Raw genomic sequence first — 22,734 nt, 5'->3', positions numbered from 1 at the left:
GTGGTCCCGATGTAAACTTGTCCACAGCTGCAGGGTATACGGTATACTCCTGCAGAGGTTAGGGGGTCTCTACTGTCTTTTGCTGATCGTAGCATCTGTTGTATTTTTCGGGTGGGTCTGAATACTGCTTGAAGGTTATGCTTTTTCATAAGCTTTCCCATCTGATCAGTAATTCCTTTGATATATGGCAAAAACACTTTTCCTGTGGGAGACTGTTTTTCTTTGGTTGTTTGCTTCATCCTGGGTTTGATTGCTCTTCGGATTTCATTTCTGGAGTAGCCATTTGCCTGAAGTGCGTGGTTTAGATGATTAATTTCCTCATTTAGCAAGTGCGGCTCACATATCCGTCTTGCACGATCCACTAATGTTTTCATTATGCCTCTTTTCTGTCAGGGATGGTGATTGGAGTTTTTGTGTAGGTACCTTTTGTGTAGGTACGGTACCTACACAAAAGGTACCTACACAAAAACTCCAATCACCATCCCTGACAGAAAAGAGGCATAATGAAAACATTAGTGGATCGTGCAAGACGGATATGTGAGCCGCACTTGCTAAATGAGGAAATTAATCATCTAAACCACGCACTTCAGGCAAATGGCTACTCCAGAAATGAAATCCGAAGAGCAATCAAACCCAGGATGAAGCAAACAACCAAAGAAAAACAGTCTCCCACAGGAAAAGTGTTTTTGCCATATATCAAAGGAATTACTGATCAGATGGGAAAGCTTATGAAAAAGCATAACCTTCAAGCAGTATTCAGACCCACCCGAAAAATACAACAGATGCTACGATCAGCAAAAGACAGTAGAGACCCCCTAACCTCTGCAGGAGTATACCGTATACCCTGCAGCTGTGGACAAGTTTACATCGGGACCACAAAGCGTAGCATCCAGACAAGAATAAAAGAACATGAAAGACACTGCAGACTTGGACAACCTGAAAAATCAGCAGTGGCTGAACATAGCCTAACTCAAACAGGGCACAGTATCTTATTCCAGGACACCAAAATACTGGACAACACTTCCAACTACTTTGTCAGACTGCACAGGGAAGCCATTGAAATTCACAAGCATAAGCAAAACTTCAACAGGAAAGAAGAAACCTTAAGAATGAACCGAGCATGGTTGCCAGTTCTGAAAAACACCAGGCTAACAAAACATTCTATCCTTGACAATAGCCCTGCAGAGAAGATTAGCACATCAAGTACCAATCCATATGCAAAAGAACCTCCTCAGGATACAGTGAAGCCTCCCGCCATTAGCATTCCACACCCTGGGAAACTCTTACAGGATGACTCAGCTCAACCCCACCCCTCCTGAGTAGATACAAATGACCTACATCTTTTCCACACTGTGACACTGAGAGATCTCTGTCTTTTGGTGCTACACCTCTGAAGATGCCAGCCACAGCTGCTGGCGAAACGTCAGGAACTACAATGCCAAGACCACGGCAATACAGCCCGGAAAACCCACAACAACCATAGAAAGTTACTTATCATGCCACAGATTTCAGCAGTGTCATTTTTATGCAAATAAGGCTGCTCTTTTTTTTTTTTTAATTTACACTCTTTGCTGTTCTCCCACAGTAAATGATGCTCCTGTTGGGAGACAAGTTCACAAGCAGTTATGTGAGACTAGAATGAAGGACTGTTGTGGCTGAACCAACAGCAGGGATAGCTTATAACACTGATAGAAATATAACAACATGATAGTCTAAAGTGTGCAGAAGCTTTTCCACCCCCGTTTGAATGCTGACCTTTCTTCTAAGCTGAGCTTTCAGAGTGGGTCACACACATTCAGATTTAACAGAATGCCTCTTCTTTTGTTACAACCCTACTTGTTGCTACATGTCATCGTATCTGATTTTTATATATACACACCATACACTAGCAACTGACTGCTGCCTTCCGTCTGTCAGTTTTCTGAGAGCCCTTCAAGGTACCGGCTGAGTAGGCTGTCATATGATCCAATGTTCAACAGCTGTGCAAGATAGGCCAGGAATAGAAAACTGACAGAATGGGAAGCAACAGTGCAGTTTTCCATGAACGGCCTCACCCAGAAATACACAGAATGCAGAGGTTTATGATTGTTCTTGTTGTTAGTTTAGGGGGAAGGGTTTAATGATGGGGCATTAGAAGAGAGCCTGAAGACTGAGGATTAGGATTTTGTTTGCTTATTTATTGGTTCACCCTTCTCTCAAGTGATTACAAACTGTAAAGCAATGCCATCAAATACCACAAGGCACCCAATAAACAATGTAATAGGACTTGGTACTTAAGTGCCATCAAGTTGCAACTGACTTTATGGCAACCCCAGTGAAGGGCTCCAAGGCAAGCGAGAAGCAGAGGGGGTTTGCCATTGCCTTCCTCGGTAGAGCCTTCCTTGGGGGTTGCCCATCCAAGTATTGACCCTGCTTAGCTTCCAAGATCTGACGAGATTGGGTCATACCATGCAGCCTTCCCATTCACAATAGGACTAGTGTTTTAAAAATTAGGGGAAAATGCAAAGCAGTATCAGATATGATATAAACAATGCTGAAAATGGAATTACAAAGTAGATGACAAAGAATAAGATAATACCTAAACAATGGACAAGACTAGCGTCCTGTTCCCTTCATAAACCTGAACCATTCCATTGTATCATAGCAAAGTTCCCATTATAACTGAACCATTCCATTGTATTACCGCCCTATTCCCCTTATACAAATACCCTGCTGAACAATTCTGTTTTACATCATTTGTGAAATGTCCCAAACATGGGGGGGGGGGCTTCCTTTTCTCCTCACAGTGGCCATTTCGCCAAGTAGAAGCCACACCTGAGAATGCACGCAAACAGGCAGCTGTCCATCTTACCCATTTCCAGAGAGGCACATTCGGAAGGCTTTGCTCAGATGAGGAAAGCTGTCATGGCAGAGTACAGTAGGAGTGGTAGTCCTCCACATATGTGGGTCCAAAGCCATGCATGACTTTTAAGCGATAGGATTGCCAGCTGTCAGGTAGTGGCTGGAGATCTCCTGGAATTATAACTGATCTTCAGGCCACAAAGATCAGTATTCCTGGATGCACTAAAAATGGGATCCTTACATGAGAGAAACCTGAGCAGAGAAAGGAATTGGGGATGGAAGTATATTGTAAGGTAAAGAATCAAGGGACAACCAGGAGACAAACACTGGAGAGAGAGAGAGTACGGTACGGAATTGTATAAGCTTACATTGAAATAATAATCCTACGTTGAAAATAACCAACCAAATCTAGGTAGTTCTCTGGTCTTCTAGCTCTTAATTTGTCAGCTTCTTTCAAATTAAATCTCTATCTTCTGACATAAAGAAAGAAAGCAGTCTCTTGATACTATCTGAATATATTTACACATTTGTGGGTTAACTTACAGCTAAGTTAAATTGAGTTTGAATCACCTTAAGGGAGCTGATTACATCTCAGCCTCTTAGAAAACCTTATTTGCAGTCTGTAAATATACTGAGTGAACCATCTAATGCACTTCATTTCTCCACGTGTTCTATTTTGGGTCCTAATATAATTGAGAGTGGCAACCACGGCTGCTGGTGACGTGACAGAATGCATTAAAAACTGTTGATGTATAACATTGCCAGATGAATTCTCCCTGCTTTCTTCTGAATTTGTAACAGCAGAATGCTAAACTCAGATCTGCTGAAAAAGCATTGTCACTTTGTGTTTGGCATTCTTTCCATACTTTTGCATATTTATAGGGTTTTCACCTCTCGGTTTTTTTTTTTGGTTCCCTGCCAGTTCACACCAGATAAATAAATCTGATATTAATTAGTTGCATTAACAAGTCACCACTTTGGTAAGATTACGCCTACAGTCAAGTTCCCTCAATCTTGCTGTATGCTGCAGATTATAAAACCCAAAGAGCCTGTATGGTGAATCTGTAACTAATTTGACTGGGTGAAAAAAAATTATCAAGGAAATGCTCATGATTTGAATTGGTTTGCAGGTATTCTAAATGACATTTTCTTAATTCAGTTAATTTCAGTGTTCCCAATGAAGGATACCTGTGATTGTTTTTTTAAAAAAAACATGTAGAATTTGATCATTCATAATAGTGTTTCCATCAGTGAATAAAAGCAAAGTAGAATTAATCATTCATTCTATCTTTATCTTGCATTTTCACTCTTGCCTACAAGACATCTTGCCAACCATACATTTTTTTTTTCATTCATTAAGAATATTTTTCAAAGACGCCTCCAATTTGAGTTATGGAAAACATATCAAAGAAAGGATATAGGCATTATCTGTTAAAATCCCAATAAAATGTTCTAAAAAGCTATTAATCTGATTTCCAAAAAAACTAGTAATGATCTGTCCCTACAGAGCAGTGAACAAAAGAATTATTAAGTCTGAAAAGACAATCCTATGTTTTTTTGTCAAGAATTAAAATTTAAAGAGGCAATTCAACCTCTCCCTTCATGTTGAAGAGGTCACAACCCTTTCTCTGAATATCAAAAATACCTACAGGCTCAACAAGGTTGGAGGCTTCTGAGATAATATGCTTCCTTAGACATCTCAAGATACTTTCTTCTCCCAAACACAGTATCATTTAATAATAAGAATAATAACTGCGCTTATATACTGCTCTTCTAGTCAGATTAGTGTCCCACCCAGAGTGGTGAACAAGTCAGTGTTATTATTATCCCCACAGTACAGCTGGAGAGCTGGGGCTGAGAGGAGTGGCTTACTCAAGGCCACCTACTAAGCTCATGGCAGGAGTGGGATTTGAACCAGTAGAATGCCGATGCGAAACAACCTAATCTTACTCAATGTCTGAGTGCCTTAACCTTTTTTTATACTGGTAATCCTTCCTAATAAAACTGGCATTTCTTGCAGGCGCTCAAAAACTGATCAGACAGTTTTGGACAGTGTCATGAACAGTTGTATCCACAAGCAACTCTGAGTAGTATTGCAAGTTTTATATATTTAGGTTTCTTAGTTTGAAATTATTGTTCTGTGAAACTTTTATAGTAACACAGCAGAGTAACAGCAAAGTTATTTAGGCAGAAGAGTTTAAACCCTTAAAAGGTGCATTAATTAGTCTTCAGACAAAAGCATAGAAAGATACAACTTACAGTTTTAGTGAAGTAGATTCCTTCCATAGCAATATCTTGTAGTAAAAGAGAAAGATCCTAATCTAAAGAGTTACATTCCCTAATTCTAAACCACGGCCTGAAAGTATTGACAGCAAGGTTGAGAGGTGAGGGTCTGTGGACAAAGCTCTAAGGCGTAGCATGGAGAATTCACACCCTTCTCCTTAGAAGACCATGTGGGAAGAGCGACAAATCTCCAAAAAGGCAAAGAGACAAGGAGAAGGAGTCAGGAGGCATTCCCACCTTAGACAAAAGTGTAGTGGATTGCTAGAGTTACATAGAGTTCAGAGAGACATGCAGCACCCCCACCCCCCAATGTCCAAGGCATGCTGAGTCAGCTGTTCCAACAAGGGGGAGGTTAAAAGACAAAACACTCAGACCTAGGAGTGAGTCTTCGCTTCTAGGGTAACGAGTTGCTACCACCTCTCTTGACCAAATCTTCAGCTGTAGAACAGAGAGTAGGGCTGCCAGACCCCTGGTGGGGGGGGATCCCCCACCCCCACCCTGCCACCCCCGCCCCTCCCTACCTGGCCAGCGAGGGGGCGCACACCTTCCATGTGTGCCCCCCCTGCGGTGCTACGCGCCCCCGCGCACAGCAACTGCCAGGATCAGGCCTGTTTTGGCCTGGATCGGGGCCCCTGTAGAGCGCGGGAGCATTCCCTGCACTCTGCACGGGGCCCACAACAGGCCCAATCCGCGCCCATTTTGGCACAGATTGGGTCCGTTTCGGTGCAGATCGGGCCTGTTGTGGCACGGATTGGCCCCGTTGTGGGCCCCTGTGGAGCGCAGGAACACTCCCGTGCTCCACAGGGGCCTAAAACGGGCCCGATCCGCGTCAAAATGGACCTGATCTGCGCCAAAATGGGTGTGGATCGGGACCATTGTGGGCCCCTGCAGAGTGCAGGAACGCTCCTGTGCTCCACAGGGGCCCACAACGGGCCCAATCCGTGCCCAAACAGGCTGCGTGGCGCCCCCCCCTCTCCAGGTAAGAGCCAGGCCCCAATCTCCCGCTGGGAGATCGAGGGGGCATGGCAACCCTAACAGATAGGCAAGTTCCCAGGCCTACCAAGTTTTAACCAGGAAGTCAACCCTGCAAATTAGATGACCTTGCAGATTGAGGTTCACTAAACAAGTATTTGTGAAGCTGTGATCAAAAGAGGTCAAAGTACTTGATTCATATTAAAGCTTGCAAATTCCCAAAGAACACACAAAGTTATATTCAAAAGAGTATACTAACAAAAGTGCAAATACTAACAGAATTGTGCAGAGAGAGAAAAACTACCCAACTAGTTAGTGTACCCTAGCACACTAAACAACCTTTCACAATAAAGTCCTAAGCAGAGTTACTCCAGTCTAAGCTCATTGATTTTAAAGGCTTAGACTGGAGTAACTCTGTTTAGGATTTCACTGTCAGTCTCCCAGCCCGTGGTTACCTTTCAAGCTAAACCAAAAGGGTCCAAACAGAGTTCTAAAGTCTCCAAAATCCAGACACACAAATCCTGGGCTGGCACCAATCCAGGTGAACCGGTCCAGAGCACAGAACAGGAAGCAGAAATTCCTTCAGCAACCAGACAGAATCTAAAAACAATAGGAAACCAATGGGGTCAAGGTAGGGTTGCCAGCCTCCAGGCAGTGGCTGGAGATCTCCTGGAATTACAACTGGTCTCCAGGCCACAGAGATCAATTCACCTGCATAAAATGGCTACGTTGGGGGGTGGACTCTATGGAATTATGCCATGTCAAGGTCCTTTCCCTCCCCATACGCCACTTTCTCTAGGTTTCTCCAGGTTTCACCCCCCAGATCTCCAGGAAATTCCAAACTTGGAGCTGGCAACCCTAGGTCAAGGGCCAGAAAAAAAATCCTTGTTTCTTTACAAAACTGTAGCTGTTGGCCAAATTCCAATTAGCCAGTCAAGGACGGTGAATGTACTCTGACTGAAGGTCCTTTGCCAGAATGATGCAATGTAGGGGCAAGACCTTGATGTTATGACCTCATTGCACCTGCATAGTTCAATACCATCTCTAAAACTGCAAAGTCACGATGACTTTACAGGCTTCTACCCTGATCTGATTAGTCCAGAAGAGCCTAATCTCATCAGATCTTAGGAGCTAAGCAGGGTCACCCTTGGTTGCTAATTGGATGGGAGACCTCCAACAAAGGCCAGGTTTGCAGAAGCAGGCAATGGCAAACCACCTCTGTTTAGTCTTTTGCCTTGTAAACCCCACTGGGTGGTGGGGGAGGTTGCCACAAGTCAGCTATGACTTGAGGGCACATTTCAAATCACTATCAGATCCAAAGCCTGAACTGAACCAAGAAACCAATTGGAACAAGTCAGTTTCTTGACAAATAGCCAATAGTACCATGATTTTATGTGCCCCTTACAAGTTAGGCAACATTGCTCCCGCAAACCTGGCAAACAGTAACAAGCAGGTAATATTAGTGCAGTTGCTACGATATATTTAAGAAAGGCTCCACTTTTTTAAATAGTGCTTTGTTTGACCTTAATTTTATTAGGATGAAGTATGAAGACATCTTATGATTAAGAGCTTAAATGTAATAGGCTTAAAATGTTGATCTTTTGACTAGACAAGAGGAAAAAGCCAGGCTTATACTAGGTCTAACCTGGTAGCTTCAAGTTGCCTGCCAATCCCAAATGATGCTACACACCTCTGTTCCTTTCTGGGCCAGTAGAGGGCTCTGAAACAAGGATGTTACTGATTTTTTTATGAATACTCGGGATCACTTGTAAAGTTAAAATTCCTTTCTAATGGTTTCTTCATACTTCATACGGCAGCTGTCATTCAACTTGACACCTTTTTTTCATCAATCACACATAAATGATATATGATGTTCATAAAAGAAACAAATGTAAACAGAGAAATAAATGAAAAAGGAGATTTTGCCAAAGAAAATAAATGATGTGGAAAACGTCCCTTGCATCTGAGCCTTTGATTTCACCACGATCAGGAGCTGCGTCTCTCATTCATCATGGAATAAAATCGTGCCTTCAAGTCATAGCTGACTTATGGTGGGGTTTTCATGGCAAGAGACTAACAGAGGGGGTTTGCCATTGCCTGCCTCTGCAACCCTGGTCATAGTTGGAGACCTCCCCTCCCATTACTATCCAATGTTGACCCAGCTTAGCTTCTGAGATCTGACGAGATCAGGCACTCCTGAGCTATCCAGGTCAGGGCCCTCATTCATAAGGACACTATATGTTTAGATATTTATACCCCACTCAGAGCCGGTGCCAGAGTTTCTGGTGCCTGAGGCCAGGGGCAACTTCAGGGCTGTTGCTGCCCCTATGTGTGTGTGCAGAGCGCACGTGTGCACCGGGACTGTGTGATGACATCACTGCATGTTATGTCGTTATGGAGCATGCTGCTGCAAGCCAGCCCCATTGGCACAGCAGGCAGCTGGGACAGTGTGTGGGTGGCCTCCCAGCCCTCCAGCTGAGTCGCCTTGTGCCACCCTGGCCAGCTGCCACACCTGGCCCACAGCTGTGTGCAGGTGGTAGTGGCAGCACAGGGGAACTGAGTGGGAGGGCTGAGAGGCTGCCGACTCAGACTGCCTCGTGCTGTTGCTGCCAGCACGCGCTCATGGCCAGGTGTAGCGGCTGCAGGCCACGCATGACAGGAGGCTGGGATGGCGCGCAGGCGACTTCCCAGCCCTCCCGTTCAATTGCCAGCACTGCTGCCATCGCCAGCTCCGTGGCACGTGCCCCCATCCCCGCCGCCAGCTCTGGCGCCTCAGTGCTCAAGGCAGCTGCTGGACCCGTCTGTATGGACATACTGGCCCTGACCCCACTTTCTGGCTCTACACCAGTTTCAGTGATCAAACCTGCCCCCTCCTCCTCCTTTAATTTTAATTTCTTTTTTCCAACTAGGAATAATTGCAAGTTGGGATAGGACAGCCAGGTGTTTGACTATAACAGGCCTCCTGGACTTCCTCCTCCCCCTGTTGCTCAAGGGAGGGGGGAGTGAGGTGATTGAGCATTGTGGCAATGCTGTCACATCTGACACAAATCAGATATGATGTCATTGCATTGGCACTACGGTCTAGGATTCACCCACAACTCTGTTGCTAAACCATAGAGTTTTAGGTGAATCCTAGAGTATTTTGCCAATATGATGACATCACTCCCAGTTTGTACCATGTGGCTGATCAGATAAGTCCTCACCTCCCACAATCTCCTGCCAGATGCCTGTTTCGGGCTGGCAACCTTAAGCCAAGATCAATTTCAATCAGAAACATGGCACAGTTTCCTTCTCACATAATTTCCCCACTTGTATTGTACTGCTGTGGAATTGCCCGACTCCCCCTGTGGCTGGTTTTAAGGAAAAACACCCATGTCTGGCACTCTAAGGGTACCTCTCCAATGTAATGTGCCATTTCAACTAAGGATTTCTGAGTTCAAATTTCTACTCAGCTACAAAGTTCACTGGGCTAGTCACGCTTTCCTAATGGAATTTACTTTAAAGGATTTTTTTGAGTAACAAAAACGGAATAATGCTCATATACAGTACTCTGGGCTGCTGGGATTACAGCAACTGATATTTCACTGCTCCGGTCAGAGTATATGGACCTGTATCCAGCCACATTGTTCCAAATGGCCTTTAAAGTTTGTTTTTCAAAGACAGGGTGGTGATTTCCACAATTTCTCCCTTCCCTTGCAGGATCCGTCCCTCCTTTTGCCTCCTCTGCTGAGGCACTTCTTGGCTCCAGGATCAAACTTAGGGGCCTCAGCTGGAAAGATAATAAAGTGAAGGGCCCTTACATTCTCTGGAACTGAGTGATTTCAGGCTATTTATTTATTTGCTGCCTTTACACGAGGTCAAGGCCAAGTTCAACAGGTCACAAGAATACTGCTAAGAAGGTTGTTTCTTCAAACGCTATTTTCCCCAGACTCTTTTTTTTCCCCTTATGCAAACGTCTTTGCAGCTCTCATCACGGCACGCAGCAGAAATCATACATTCTGGGGAAACAGTAAAAAGGCGAGCTGTTCATTGGCCAGTGTCCCTTTCTTTCTTTCCTGTTGTGATCTTGAAGCTCAAAAGTGCCAATGAGTTACTCCAATAATGGTAATTCATTAAACAATCATTTGGCACCAAGGGAGAGGAGAGGAAAAAAACGACGTCCCCATTAACACAGCAAGAAGAACATGGTAGTGAAAGCTCTTGGAACTTTGCCAGGGCAGACAAAAAAAAAAAGAAACATTTGCAGTCATTCATTTGCATGACTTCATATATATGATAAAATTCCTCATTTTCTTGAATATAGGCCCAGGCGAGGTGCAGGTTGCTATGGTAACCTGAACTCTTAATTTCTTGACTTGAGTTTGTGGAACAACAAAAGTGACATTTTCTAAACATATTTCATATAAGATCCCATATCTTTCTTTTAAAGGGGGGGGGAGTTAATAAAAGCAAAAACTGGATGTTGCTCTGAGTGAGGATTTTATCTTCTGAAATTATCACATAGGAGCTTTAAACCAAGGAGCAAAGAGACTGAAGTGTTCCACTTAATAGTGGTCCATCTACACAATGACTTGGTCTCATCTTGCTTCAGACTGAGAGAGCAGTCACGTTAAGATAACTTGCAAATAGCTGTGATTTGAAGGGAGAGTTTATGACTGCCAGCTTGAGCTTTTTTAAAAAGAATTTTAAATTAGTTTTTACCCCTCCCTCTTCGGTAGGGTTGCCAGGTCTTCCTGATGACTGATGGGAGGGCCGGGGGGTGGGGGTGGCACTCACCTGCACCATTGTTGTGCATGCACAAGATTAGACATATTCACGGAGGAAAGGTCCATCAATGGCTACTAGCCATTCTGACTAAGGGAATCTCCATATTCAGAGGCAGTAAACCTAGGAGGCAATATCAGAGAGGCCTCTAGGTCATTTGTCGACCCTCTAGGACAACATTGTTGTTGATTAAAATGTGTTCCTTTATCTGAAGTGAAGCATTCTTCAAAACTGAAGATTGCTCAGAATGGTGGTTGGATCCAAATTTGGTGCATCAAAGCACAACTTCCTTGCCTCTTCTCAAAGCAGCCCAAACTATCCCCAGAACTGCTTCTCTTGGAGGATGGTGGACCACCACGAGCAATACGAGCGGCTAGTTGGAGGGCCTTATTAGGAGAAAGGAAGTACTCCTCACCTCCTATGCCTGCTGCAAATCTTTTTGACAAGATCCAACCTTGTATGTCTAGAGTTTTGCTAACAGACCATGCTCCTCACAAAAAACAAAAACATAAAGTACAGGCTGGATTCACACATCGTGCAGACAACAAAATCCATGCGGCAAAAGATGATGATAGTACAACCCTTTGACCACCTAATATGATGATTGGACCTGCATGGGAAAAAACTCAGTGGGATGAGGATTATAGAAAGATAAGAAACTGGATGAGATCAAGTGAAAAAGTTGGCAGGATTCAACCCAATGATATTAGATGTGTGATATACTTAGCCATATCCTACTCTCTTTCATGTGCATAACCCATAATGTCCGTTTTAGGTAACCTTTTCTTTCCTCTTGTAGATCATTCACACCATGAGGGTCACTGACAAAGATGATCCCAAGAATGGACACTACTTTGTTTATAACCTACCACCTGAACTGGCAGACAACTCCAATTTCACAATCCAGAAAAAGAAAGGTGAGCATACTACCATGAAATGTAACGAGTACTTGAATCTTGTTACCAAGGTTGTCTTCTGCTTGCTAGGCTGATGTTCATGTGTCCTTCACAAATGAAAATTATATATATTTTTTAGTTCTTTAACGGTATCTCTTCAAAATATCTGGTATTGACACTAGGGTTGCTAGCATAAGGCTGGCAGCCAACAGTGGGAGAGGGTAACAATGCACAGACATCAAATCTCAATGCTGGCAAAGTGCCCCTCCCCTTCACTCCCATTTTCTTCTGCTGTTCTCCGAGTGGCAGTGGGAAGGGTCCAACAGGGGTGAGAGATCCCCCACCCCTAGCAGAGAAATTGGTACTGTAATTGGTAGTGTATATAAGGATTTGGGATAACAAGAATTGATACGGTAAATAATGTACCAAATCATGTCAAAGTTCAAGTGCTGAGTGAGAGGAAAGAAACAGGGACATTGTACTGGAGTTTGAGGCTGGGGTTCCTCTTCCCACCTGGAGCACACTTTCAGCACATCTAAGCCATATTTGAAAAAAATAGGGTTCTAATATGTGCCACAACAATCTTTTCCAGGTTAATTCATAGTAACAAAAAAACACATTTAGTTAGTACACATTTTTCACTGAGACTAAAGGCAGATGAACATAAGTTTTGCAAGGTACTTAAAGGAATAAGGAATAAATTAAAGAAACAATGGACAGCTCCTTTAGCTTGAAGGATGAAGCCTCCCCACTTTCTTCAGACATGATATCATACTTCCCCAGATTTGATATCAGCACACCCTCCTGGTGGTATGATGATTGGGCCAAATGGGCCCAATTCAGCCAGTTTGGGGCCCAAATCGCCACACTGCAAAGTTCAGGAGCGCTTTGGGGTGGCAAGATGATGTAATTCCCGGAAGTGACGTCATCATGCCACCCCGGAAGCGCACTCGGGAAGCCTGTTCCCTCACATCCCCCGCCCCCAGCCAGGTGAGTGGTGGTGGAGGGCAGAGGGTGGGAACTAGAGATGGGCACGAACAGCAATACGAACTTAAAAAAACAACAAACAGCCCAATCTAAACCCAATTTAGCTTGATAGGCAGGTCTTACTTCCGAGTGTGGACTGGAGCTCCAAATTTATTACAACAAGGGAGCAAAGAGCAAGGGGGAAGGGGACTCCCAGCTCTGGCTTTCTGGGAGAGACAGCTGCTGTTAGAGAGACAGGGTGAGTGCATTGGAGCTTTAATTTTCTTTGTGTGTGGTGGGATAGGGATCTACCCCTTCAGGTTCCAGGGCTGCTGCCAGGCTCTGGGGCCAAGCTATTATTTATTATTGTTACCTTTCTTGCTGCCTGCTCAGGTAGGGTTTCTGGGAATGGTGCGGTAGGGATCTTGATGGCTGGAGGAGAGCCTGCTGGCCCCCACAAACAATGAACAACAAACATGTTCATGACAGAATCATGTTCATCAGTGTTCATTGTTCATGGATGGCAATAAACAATGAACACCGTGTTCATTTTTTTTTCTGTTTGTGCCCATGTCTAGTGGTAACAGGGGATCCCCACCCCCTCTGGGGTAACAGGGATCCCTAACCTAGCCTAAGCTGTGTATCAATAACCATATGATCTATGAACAGATTCCTGATTCATAGAGTTCTATGCATGGAATGTGATTGGGGAGAAGGGAGTCTATATCATGATTCTGAACTTTGTCACAGAAATTGTGTTTGGGTCCAGGGCCATGATGCTGTTGCTCCATGGCATGTCTAACTTTTCAGGAGAGAGATAACTTGTGTGCTTCTCATTTTGAGGTATCATGGATCTCTATTGTAAAATATCAAATCCTTGTTAGTAAAGAAATCTTGACTTTGTATTTTAGCAGCTTGGAACTTTGAAACAAGGGCTCCAGGAATCTCCTGCTAGAAGAATTGTGTCAGAAGCTAGGTTTTTTTCCCCCTTTGCCAGAGCTTTATTATTAAGTATGTAGTACGAAGAGTGAGAAAGTTCATGAAAGTTTGAAGGACAACTAAGTTTAGCATTTCTATTGAGAAGGGAAAGAGCATACTGTCATTTGGTTGTGCTATAGAATTGTCATTTCATTCACACTGCAGGGAGAAAGGAAGAAGACAAATTTGGATTTCTTTTACTGTCACCGAGCAATAAATTTTACCCCTGCCCTCATTTCCTGGCATATAGATGTACTTGAAGGTCAGGTGGTAAATGAACAGTAACAGTAAACAGACACAAAGACTTTAAAGAATAATTTCCCTGAAATGTGTGTATTGTCACATGAAGGACTGTTCTTCACTGGCTTGATGCAGTAGTTTGCCGTACATAAATCTGTTAAACTGTGCCTTTCCATGGACCTTTTTCACTTTGTATCTGTGCGGATCTGCAGCAAGTCTACCTCTGAACTGCCATTTCAGATTTTGATAAGGGATTAAAGAGCTGGGGAAGCATTATTTAAAGGGATTTGCTCATTTATGTTGATGGTATTCTTGATTCATCTGTTTCTTTTTATGATTTTACACCATTTACATGCCATTTTTATACCAGTAATACATAACTGGCTCCAATTAGTACTCCGCTATGAGCAGACATTAAGGTGTCCTGATATGCAGTATATAAATTGAATGTTGTTGTTGCTGTTGTTGTTGTTAATTCTGGTTTAGGATATTCCTGGAGATTTGTGCTGGTGCCTTGAAAGGGCAGAGTTTGGGAAGGGAGCTGAGCAGGGATGTGATGCCATAGTAATCCACCCTCTGAAGCAGAGATTTCATCGAGGGGAACATTTCCTCTGTAGTCTGGAGATCAGTTCAGGAAGAGCACCAGGCCCTGCCTGGAGACTAGAAATGCTAAAAGGATAAAAGGACAAGTGTGCATTTTAAACGTACAATTGTATCACATTTCAGTAGCATGGTAACAACAACATTTGATTTATATACTGCTGTTAAGGACAACTTAACACCCACTCAGAGCAGTTTATAAAGTCTGTTATTATTATCCCCACAACAATCACCCTGTGAGGTGGGTGGGGCTGAGAGAGTCCCAAAACCCTTCGGGTATATCTTTTAGAGGATAGCCAAGAACTGTATCTTACGCAGTTGCAAAATTCTGTGTGATAGCACTCAGAAAGCGGTATCATTTGACAAAGGAAACGTCAGTTGCTGGGAAGTGAATTAATGAAGTGAGTGAGTTTTTACTGTTAGATATATATATATATAAATATATATATATGATTTTATCTTTTATGTATTTACCCATTTTAAGTATTTAAAAACTCTTCTTTTTATCTGTATTTTACTTGTCTGGTCTTGTGACCCTAATAAACCCTTTGATTGATTGATTGATTGATTGATTGATTGATTGATTGATTGATTGATTGATTGATTGATTGATTGATTGATTGATTGATTGATTGATTGATTGATTGATTTCCAATTATGGTTGCATTTCGTTGGAAGTCAGTTCCAGTTAGGGTTGCCAACAGAAACTGGCAACCAATGGGAGAGACTTACTGGAGTGGAGGCTCTCCAGCAATGCTGTGACATCACTGACAATGTAGTAATGGTGATGTCACTTTCACATACAGTTGATGCTCTAGCATTTGCCCAAAAGTCTATGGATAAACCATAGAGTTTGGGGTGAATTGTAGAGCCTAAATGAGTGTTGTCCAGTGATTCCCCCCACCCCATTTTCTCCCTGTCGGCTCATCAAATGGCAGTAGGGGCAAAGAGCTTCCAGTGGGAGGTCTCCCACTAATCTGGGAATCCTGGCACCCTGGTTCTGATCCTTGGAAGTCAGTTCCAATCAATGAATACCCATAGTGCTTACATCCAAATAATGACATCTAGAAACAACATGCTAGTGTGAACGTATTTCTAAACATGTTTATTTTCCCTTGCAAGATGAGATTAGCTGAGATGATCAGTCCGTACCACTCATTAACCTTCCCTCTCCAATCGGTTACCCTTTCAAGACTTTCTCCTCTCCCTCCCTCTGAAGTCACAGAATGGCAGAAGGACTGAGACCTTTCTAATTGTTTGCATCCTCAAACAAATATGTGCAATGCTATTTTTATGTGACTAATTGCACTGCATTAGGAAAGTAACCTTTTCCTTCTGAGAGCAATGTCAAAGCCTGTTTTTTTTAAATCATCATCATGTCTCTAATAGATTTGCTGCACACATACCTTCAATGCTACACCTACCGTAAAAACAGCATCTAGCTTCCTAAGCTACAGTTTCAAGGAGTTTGTAATTAAAGCTGAATGAAGCACATCTTATTTTGTTCTTCTGAAATATATATATATATATATATATATATATATATATATATATATATATATATATATAAAATGCTGAGAGTATAAAGAGCCATCATTATCCCATGGCTGGTTCATACATGTCGGTGTATCACTCAATTGCTTATCACTTGAATGCTCAGCAAAAGATATACTTCTGAAATTCTATTCATTAAATTTCTCCCTAGATTCTGGTGCTCCAAACTACTTGGGCTTGTTTCCAAAGTAGAACTGATCCATTAGGAGTTATCCACTGTTTCATTTTAAAGAAAAATCAGTATTCCGTATAAACCACTCGTGTACAGGGCTCAGGTCTTTCAGTTCATTTGTGTCTTTTCCTCTTCTCTCCTTTCCCAATGCACATTTTAATGTGATTTTATTTATTAAGATATTTGCCACCCTAGTCGGAATAATGAGACAGACCCAAGGCTTGGAAGTAAAGGGCCACTTTATTAAACATAACATCAACCATTAATACGGCAAGGGCCAACTAGCGGTACAGGTCAAGCCACGGGGTCATCCCTGGACCTCCACCTTGACCTGTCTGGGCGAGCCCCGAAGCCTCAGGTGTGAGCCATCCTATGGATGGCTAAGACCCAGCCAGCCGGCAAAATGGATCCTCCTAACTCAAGCTCCTAAGCCTCAGCCGTAGAGCAGTGAGGGAAGGACTTGCATATGGGGTTCCCCAAGGCAGTCTGCCCATGCAGCATGGCAGCTGTCACAAGCAGTACCATCCGCTCCTGGCAGACCCCTCTTCTCCATCAGTGGAGAAGCGTCTAGGGTACTCACCAGCCCGCTCACTATTCCCAAACTGTATCCTGCCAGTGACCATCCTAAGGTGGCTCTACCTTGTCAATTACCTCAAACTTCTGCAAGCAGTACAAGGTAGGCAAAAAAAAAACCCCACCTCTTCCCCATGCCAATTAGGGGAAAGGGAGAAAAAAATCCTACCTGGCTCTGGCAAGAGCAGCCGGCTAGTCCTGCACTACTACAGGGTGAGGTGGGTGGGCCAAGCATGCAGAGCAACTGCCAGCTGGCTGGGTGGAGTTGCCTTATAAGACTCCTTTATCCGCCCCTCCGGCCTGAGACCCAGATACCATGAAAATGCTCTGTCTCCTCCTTCCAGGGAGGCAAACAGTGGCCCCCCAGCCTTATCAATGGAAGCTGCTGGCCGGGAGAGCCGTATTACACATCCTCTATTCTCTCCAAAGTGGCTATCGATATCATTCTTCCCTCCTCCATTTCGTTCTAACAACGACTATCCTGTGAGGTAGGTTATTCTGAAAGTGAGTGGCCCAAGCTCACGCAGTGAGCTCTTGTAGTAGAGAGGGCCTCCCAGATCATAATCCAACATTTTAACTACCATGCTTGTTCTTTCTGGAATATTGAATTTATGTGGGGTGGTATAATATGCTGCCAAGTCATAGCTAATTTATAGCAACCCCATAGGGTTCTAGAAATGGATTTAAAATAAATGAATGAATCAGGAACACCAGAAACTAAAACAAGCCAAAATGAAGAGATTCATAATGACCTGTAAAACTAGAGGAGCATAATCATACATCCCTAGGAGACATCACTCATCTCGATGGATTAATGATCTAAGCATAAAGCAGCTTTGAGAAGGAAGGTATCCTTACAAACCACCCTGATGCCTTTTTGAATGACTTCTGGGGGCCTGTTTGCAAAGATAGGGTGCAGTGGTGGAGAATGTTCACAGTTGAGCGACAGAACCATCCAGGAAGCAGCAGCTATGGAGTGGAACAGAGCTGGAGAATGGGTTCATATCTTGCTCGCTGGGATTGTAAATGGAGGGCACAGAGAATCAGGTGGGTGGCCCTGATGAGTTCCTTGGAGGTGGCATTGTTATGGGCTATGGAATGTATTAATAATATCTGTGCTTATATATCATTCTTCTAGACAGATGAGTGTCCACTCAGAGTGGTGAATATATTAAGTGTTATTGTCCCCACAATACAGCTGGCAAGCTGAGACTAAGGGCCAAGCTACAAGTGACGAATGACACTTGAACGGCAAGTGTATTTCTCCCTGTTCACTTGCCCTCTGCTCAATCCACTTGCTGTTCAAGTGTCATTCGTCACTTGTAGCTTGGCCCTAAGAGGAGTGGCTTATCCAAAGTCACTGGCTGTGCTCATGACAGTAGCAGGATTCAAACCAGCAGAGGACTTATTCACAGTCCAACACACTTAACTCCTATGCTACAGCAGAATTTCTTCTTCTGAAATTCGTGTATTTTAGATATAATGTGTGATTAATCCCTCTTAGGTTCATTTCATGCAGGTTCTTTAACCCACCTTTGACTTCTGAAGGCAAAAGTGAATTTTTGTTTTAAAGTTTCACACAACTTAAGGATAAAATGCTGTCCTCCTGCAGTTAATGAAGCTTTAATCCAGGTTTTCTAACCAGTTTCTCAACTGGTGAAAAAGGCAGGAAGGGTTCCCTCTGATGACCAAAATAGGGCGTATGCTGTGGAACATGAGACCTACATGAACAAAAACCATAAGGGTTGGGACTTGGGAGCTGTATTAAGGAGGGGAATTGGACCAAACTGAGTGAAAAAGCTGGCCAGATCCAACCCTAATATCTATAAGGGGTGTGCACTGAGAATATTTTGGATACTGTTTCAAATCCAGGGTTTCTGAATGAACTACATTTGGTTATTGGCTTGTTTCAGGTGGGCCATTGCCCGATCGGATTGAATCCATTGGGTTTTTTTCATTATCATGTGTTTGGCCCCATTGCATGCTCAAGGCGAGTGTTGGCTGCACATGTGCAGATGCTCTTTACAGGGAGGGGTTGAGGAAACATGACTCTGGGACCTCTGTGTTTCATGTACCAGCACCAAAATTTTGCAGAAGACAGTCAGCCCTTTAAACTATCGACCCACCAAGTTTTTTTCTTCAAGTTCACTACACACACACACACAAAATGGAGCCCAAAGAAGGCAAGTGTTGTTGGGTCCACACTATGGCAGAAAACTGGTTGGCAAAGTAGTAGTGGCATTGTGGCAGCAGCAGGGAGGCACCCAAGCAGGAGAGCACTCCAATTAGCACAGTGCAGGGATGGCGTTAAATAAAAATCCTGCTTTTATGTTCCTTTTTTTTCCTTTTCCAAGTGATAATAATGCCAATACATGTTTTCTAAGTTTACATCCTTTTGTTGCTGCTGCCATGTTTCGTTCCCACAATGAGAGGTTGTTGGTGGCAAATTCTTCTTTTGGCACTTAGTGTTCTGCTGAAAAAAGGGATGCCTTCATATGCCTTTCCACCAACAGAGTTAATTGGTAGAGTGCTAAGAACCTGACCCACTGCCTGTGCTGCTACTGTGCTGGTAAGAACCAAAATGAAACACATGAACTTTTCACGGTAGGGACTCGTTATAGCTCTTTTTCCAGGATTTGGTTCATCATCCTGGAAGCCACTTTAATGAAATGAAACATCTAATTCTGGGTTCATTTCTGGCTCATTTGTTACCTTTTGCACAACCCTAATAACTATAAGACAAAAACTTGAAGGTAGAAAAAAGCACCTCTAAATATTCTAACTGGTAACTTTTCTTCTGAATACTTCCATCTTTGCACAGTCAGCATACCTCTTGCTCTAGTGGTCTGCTTTATGCTGAAACAACACCTGACTGTTACTGAATAATACGCTTCATTTGCAGTTCTGGATCAGTCTGTCTTTCCGTCATCACTTGACAGGTTCCTTCTGGGTCTTTGACGGGCTGTCCTTTCTCACATATGTAACTTTGAAAAGTAACAGATGTTATTTCTGGCCAAAAGGCCTTCCTTTGCTCGCTCTCTCCAGCTTCAGAGTACAAATTTCATTAGTAAGGATATCATTAAATCAGGCTTTACTTTTCTATTGCCTGTAGAGGGTAAGTCCAGAATAACTCAAGTATGCTATATGGAAGATTTTAAATGTATTGCCTTTAGCTGTTTTGTCCCCCAAGTCCCTAGATTGTCTTGCCCTGTGCACAAATCAAACTCATAAGTCTTTATTAGCATACTCTATTCTGTTTTCTTCTATCAGATTTCTCCTATAAAACATACACATCTAGCAAAATTATCCATATAAGTCTTCCACTGTGGTATAGTGGTTAATTGACACACTAGGACCAGGAAGAGCTAGTAGACTCCACTCAGCTATGAAGGTCACTGGGTGATTTTGGGACAGTGTTTTTCTCTCTTTGCCTAGCCTATACTTCAAAGGATTGTTATGAAGATACATTGAGAAGGGGAGAACCATGTATGGTACTCTGGGCTTCTTGGAGAGGAGGTCAGATAAAAATGTGAGGGATTGATTATATGTGATATCAGAGGCCCCTGACCTGGTTGGAACTGTGGACACTTTGGGGATGTTAAGAACAGGTAGTAGGAACTGCAACAAAATTGAAGCCATAAGAGTGGGTTGCTATGAGCACTGGATCCTATCTAATTCTCACCCACAACCTGCTCTATCCACCATAGCTCAATTGGGTGGTGGTAAAAAATGCCAAGTATGGGAGAGGGAAGCCCAAAGCAACTTCATTTCATTCAATGACATGCTAGCTTTCCCCCCAAACTCTATGCATAAACCTTTGCAGGGTAACACTCTAGCATTCACTCAAAGCTCTATTGTTAAACCATAGCATTTTGAGTAAATATTAGAGTATTGCCGCAGTGTGATGAGTTATGCTGGAAGTGACATCAGGGCATGAAAAGGTAATTTCCCACCCCCCTACAATCTCCTTGCTGGTTGCCATCCACGAGCTGTCAACCCTAGTTCTGTTACAAAGCATTGGCATGCCCTACAATTCCAACATCCTCTTAGGATGGAGGCAGCTGGTGCTCTGAAGGTAATTCCTCCTGAGTGCTTCTGAAGCACCCTTCCAGTAATGAAGTGAAGGAAAGGCCAGGACTGGCTCTTTGAGGGAAAAGTAGCTTCCAGGAAACACACCAGTAGGCATCACTGCATCCATGGGCACCATGTTGGTGATCAATACGTTGTATGCATATTATACATAGAAGTAGCACATATTGGATATAACAAAGCATATAAATGCTGCATAAAAATGATACAGCATATATACAAAACATCTAAGTGGTCCCCAGCTTATAGGCAGTCCCTAATTTAAATAAGGCACAAACCCACTAATGGCTCTTGATACCTTTGCTACCTATGGAACTTGAGGTGGTATACTTAAGGCTCCTAGGTATACTCCCATACAAGGGCCGTTTCCACACGTCTTACCTGCCTGCGGAACATCGCACAAAGACCTGGAAGACACCATCTTCTCGCATGAAATTGCACCAGGAGGGCGCTGTTATCTAGGAATTTTGCACAATTTCGCGCAAAACTCCTGGATAACAGCATCTTCCTGGTGCGATTTCACGCGAGAAGACGGTGTCTTCCGGGTCTTTCACGCGATGTTCCGCAGGCAGGTAAGACGTGTGGAAACGGCCCAGCATTAACCGATCTGCTTAGTGACGTGCCTTCTGGCCATACTCTCGGAACTAGAGCAATTTCTTCCTTTTTTTCCTCCTGAAGGCTACATTTTATAAGTACCTTGTTTGCTCGATATTAACTGAGGGATTCTTAAACCTGACTCTGGCAATAAGATTATACTTAATTTGCAGCAGTGAAGATAACTGATGTTAGGCAAGGAAATAACACTTTTAAAGTAGTAAAACCTCAATAGAATACCTGCCTTGGTGCTATAAATAAACTTGCCGAGCTTTCTCCTAGTATCACACAGGTCTGCTTCCTTGTGCTTTGTCTTTCTTATTTTTCAAGTGCTCTCCTCAAGTAACACATCTGTTCTGTAGTGAATGGTTGGCCTTCTTTCTAATGTTCTGAGCCCATGGGTAGAAATTGTTGATAGAACTTTCGTAATGAAAGATGGCTGCCTGTTTTCATCCTTATGTAAAACCTGTTTTATCCCCCTTGTCAGTGAAGAAAATCAGACCCACAAAACCATCCCAATTCCAATCCTAACTACTAATCTCCCCACACTAACGCACACGCAAATGCATGCACTAATCTCCCCACACAAACACACGCTTTCACCATATTGATAGTTCTGTCCATCTAAAACTTCACTTACTCCTCTCCTGTGTCCAGAGTGCAGGGTTCCAGACAGACAGATCCATCAAGTTTTCATTGGACTGGACAGGCCAACCTAATGAATCAGGCCACCATGAAAGGGGACATCTGGTAAGCACTTTGTCCTCTTTTAGGCAACCTTAGGTTTATCTTCAGTGGAATTTTTTTTTCCATTTGTGATCATAACTTCCCCATTAGCCTACATATGGATATGAGTATAGACTACAACTAGTTCTACAGCTTCCAGCAAGACTTATCAACACTTAGGGCTAGAGATGTGCATGAACCAGGCAAGTTCTGAACCGTGCAGTTCGTGGTTCATTACGTTTCACGAACTTGCCCTTGTTTGCAAACTGGTTTGTTCGGTTCATGAAAACATCACTTCCGGGTCAGCAGAAGGTCTGTAGAGAGCCCATCCCCCCGTTGCCTAGGAAACTGATTGATCAGCGCCAGGCTGCAGTAACAAACTGAAATATGAACCGAATGAAATTGGCTAAAATTCATCACAGTTTGTGAGAAATGAGCTCCCATGAACCACCGGTTTGCAAACCACAAACCGGCCCAGTTCGTGAC

General features: G+C 43.3%; 1 protein-coding gene across 1 annotated transcript in view; it reads left to right on the top strand.

Moving 5' to 3' along the window:
- Positions 1-22,734, top strand: part of CDH8 (cadherin 8) — a 348,996-nt gene that overhangs the window by 299,151 nt on the left and 27,111 nt on the right. The window contains exon 9 of the mRNA XM_055000337.1: positions 11,660-11,777. Within this exon, the coding sequence (XP_054856312.1) occupies positions 11,660-11,777 (118 nt within the window). The remainder of the gene's footprint in view (positions 1-11,659; positions 11,778-22,734) is intronic.

The sequence above is a fragment of the Eublepharis macularius genome, chromosome 16, assembly GCF_028583425.1.
Source record: "Eublepharis macularius isolate TG4126 chromosome 16, MPM_Emac_v1.0, whole genome shotgun sequence".
Lineage (NCBI taxonomy): Eukaryota > Metazoa > Chordata > Lepidosauria > Squamata > Eublepharidae > Eublepharis > Eublepharis macularius.
Note: the sequence above shows the minus strand (reverse complement) of the source record. Positions and strands in the feature narration are given on the sequence as shown.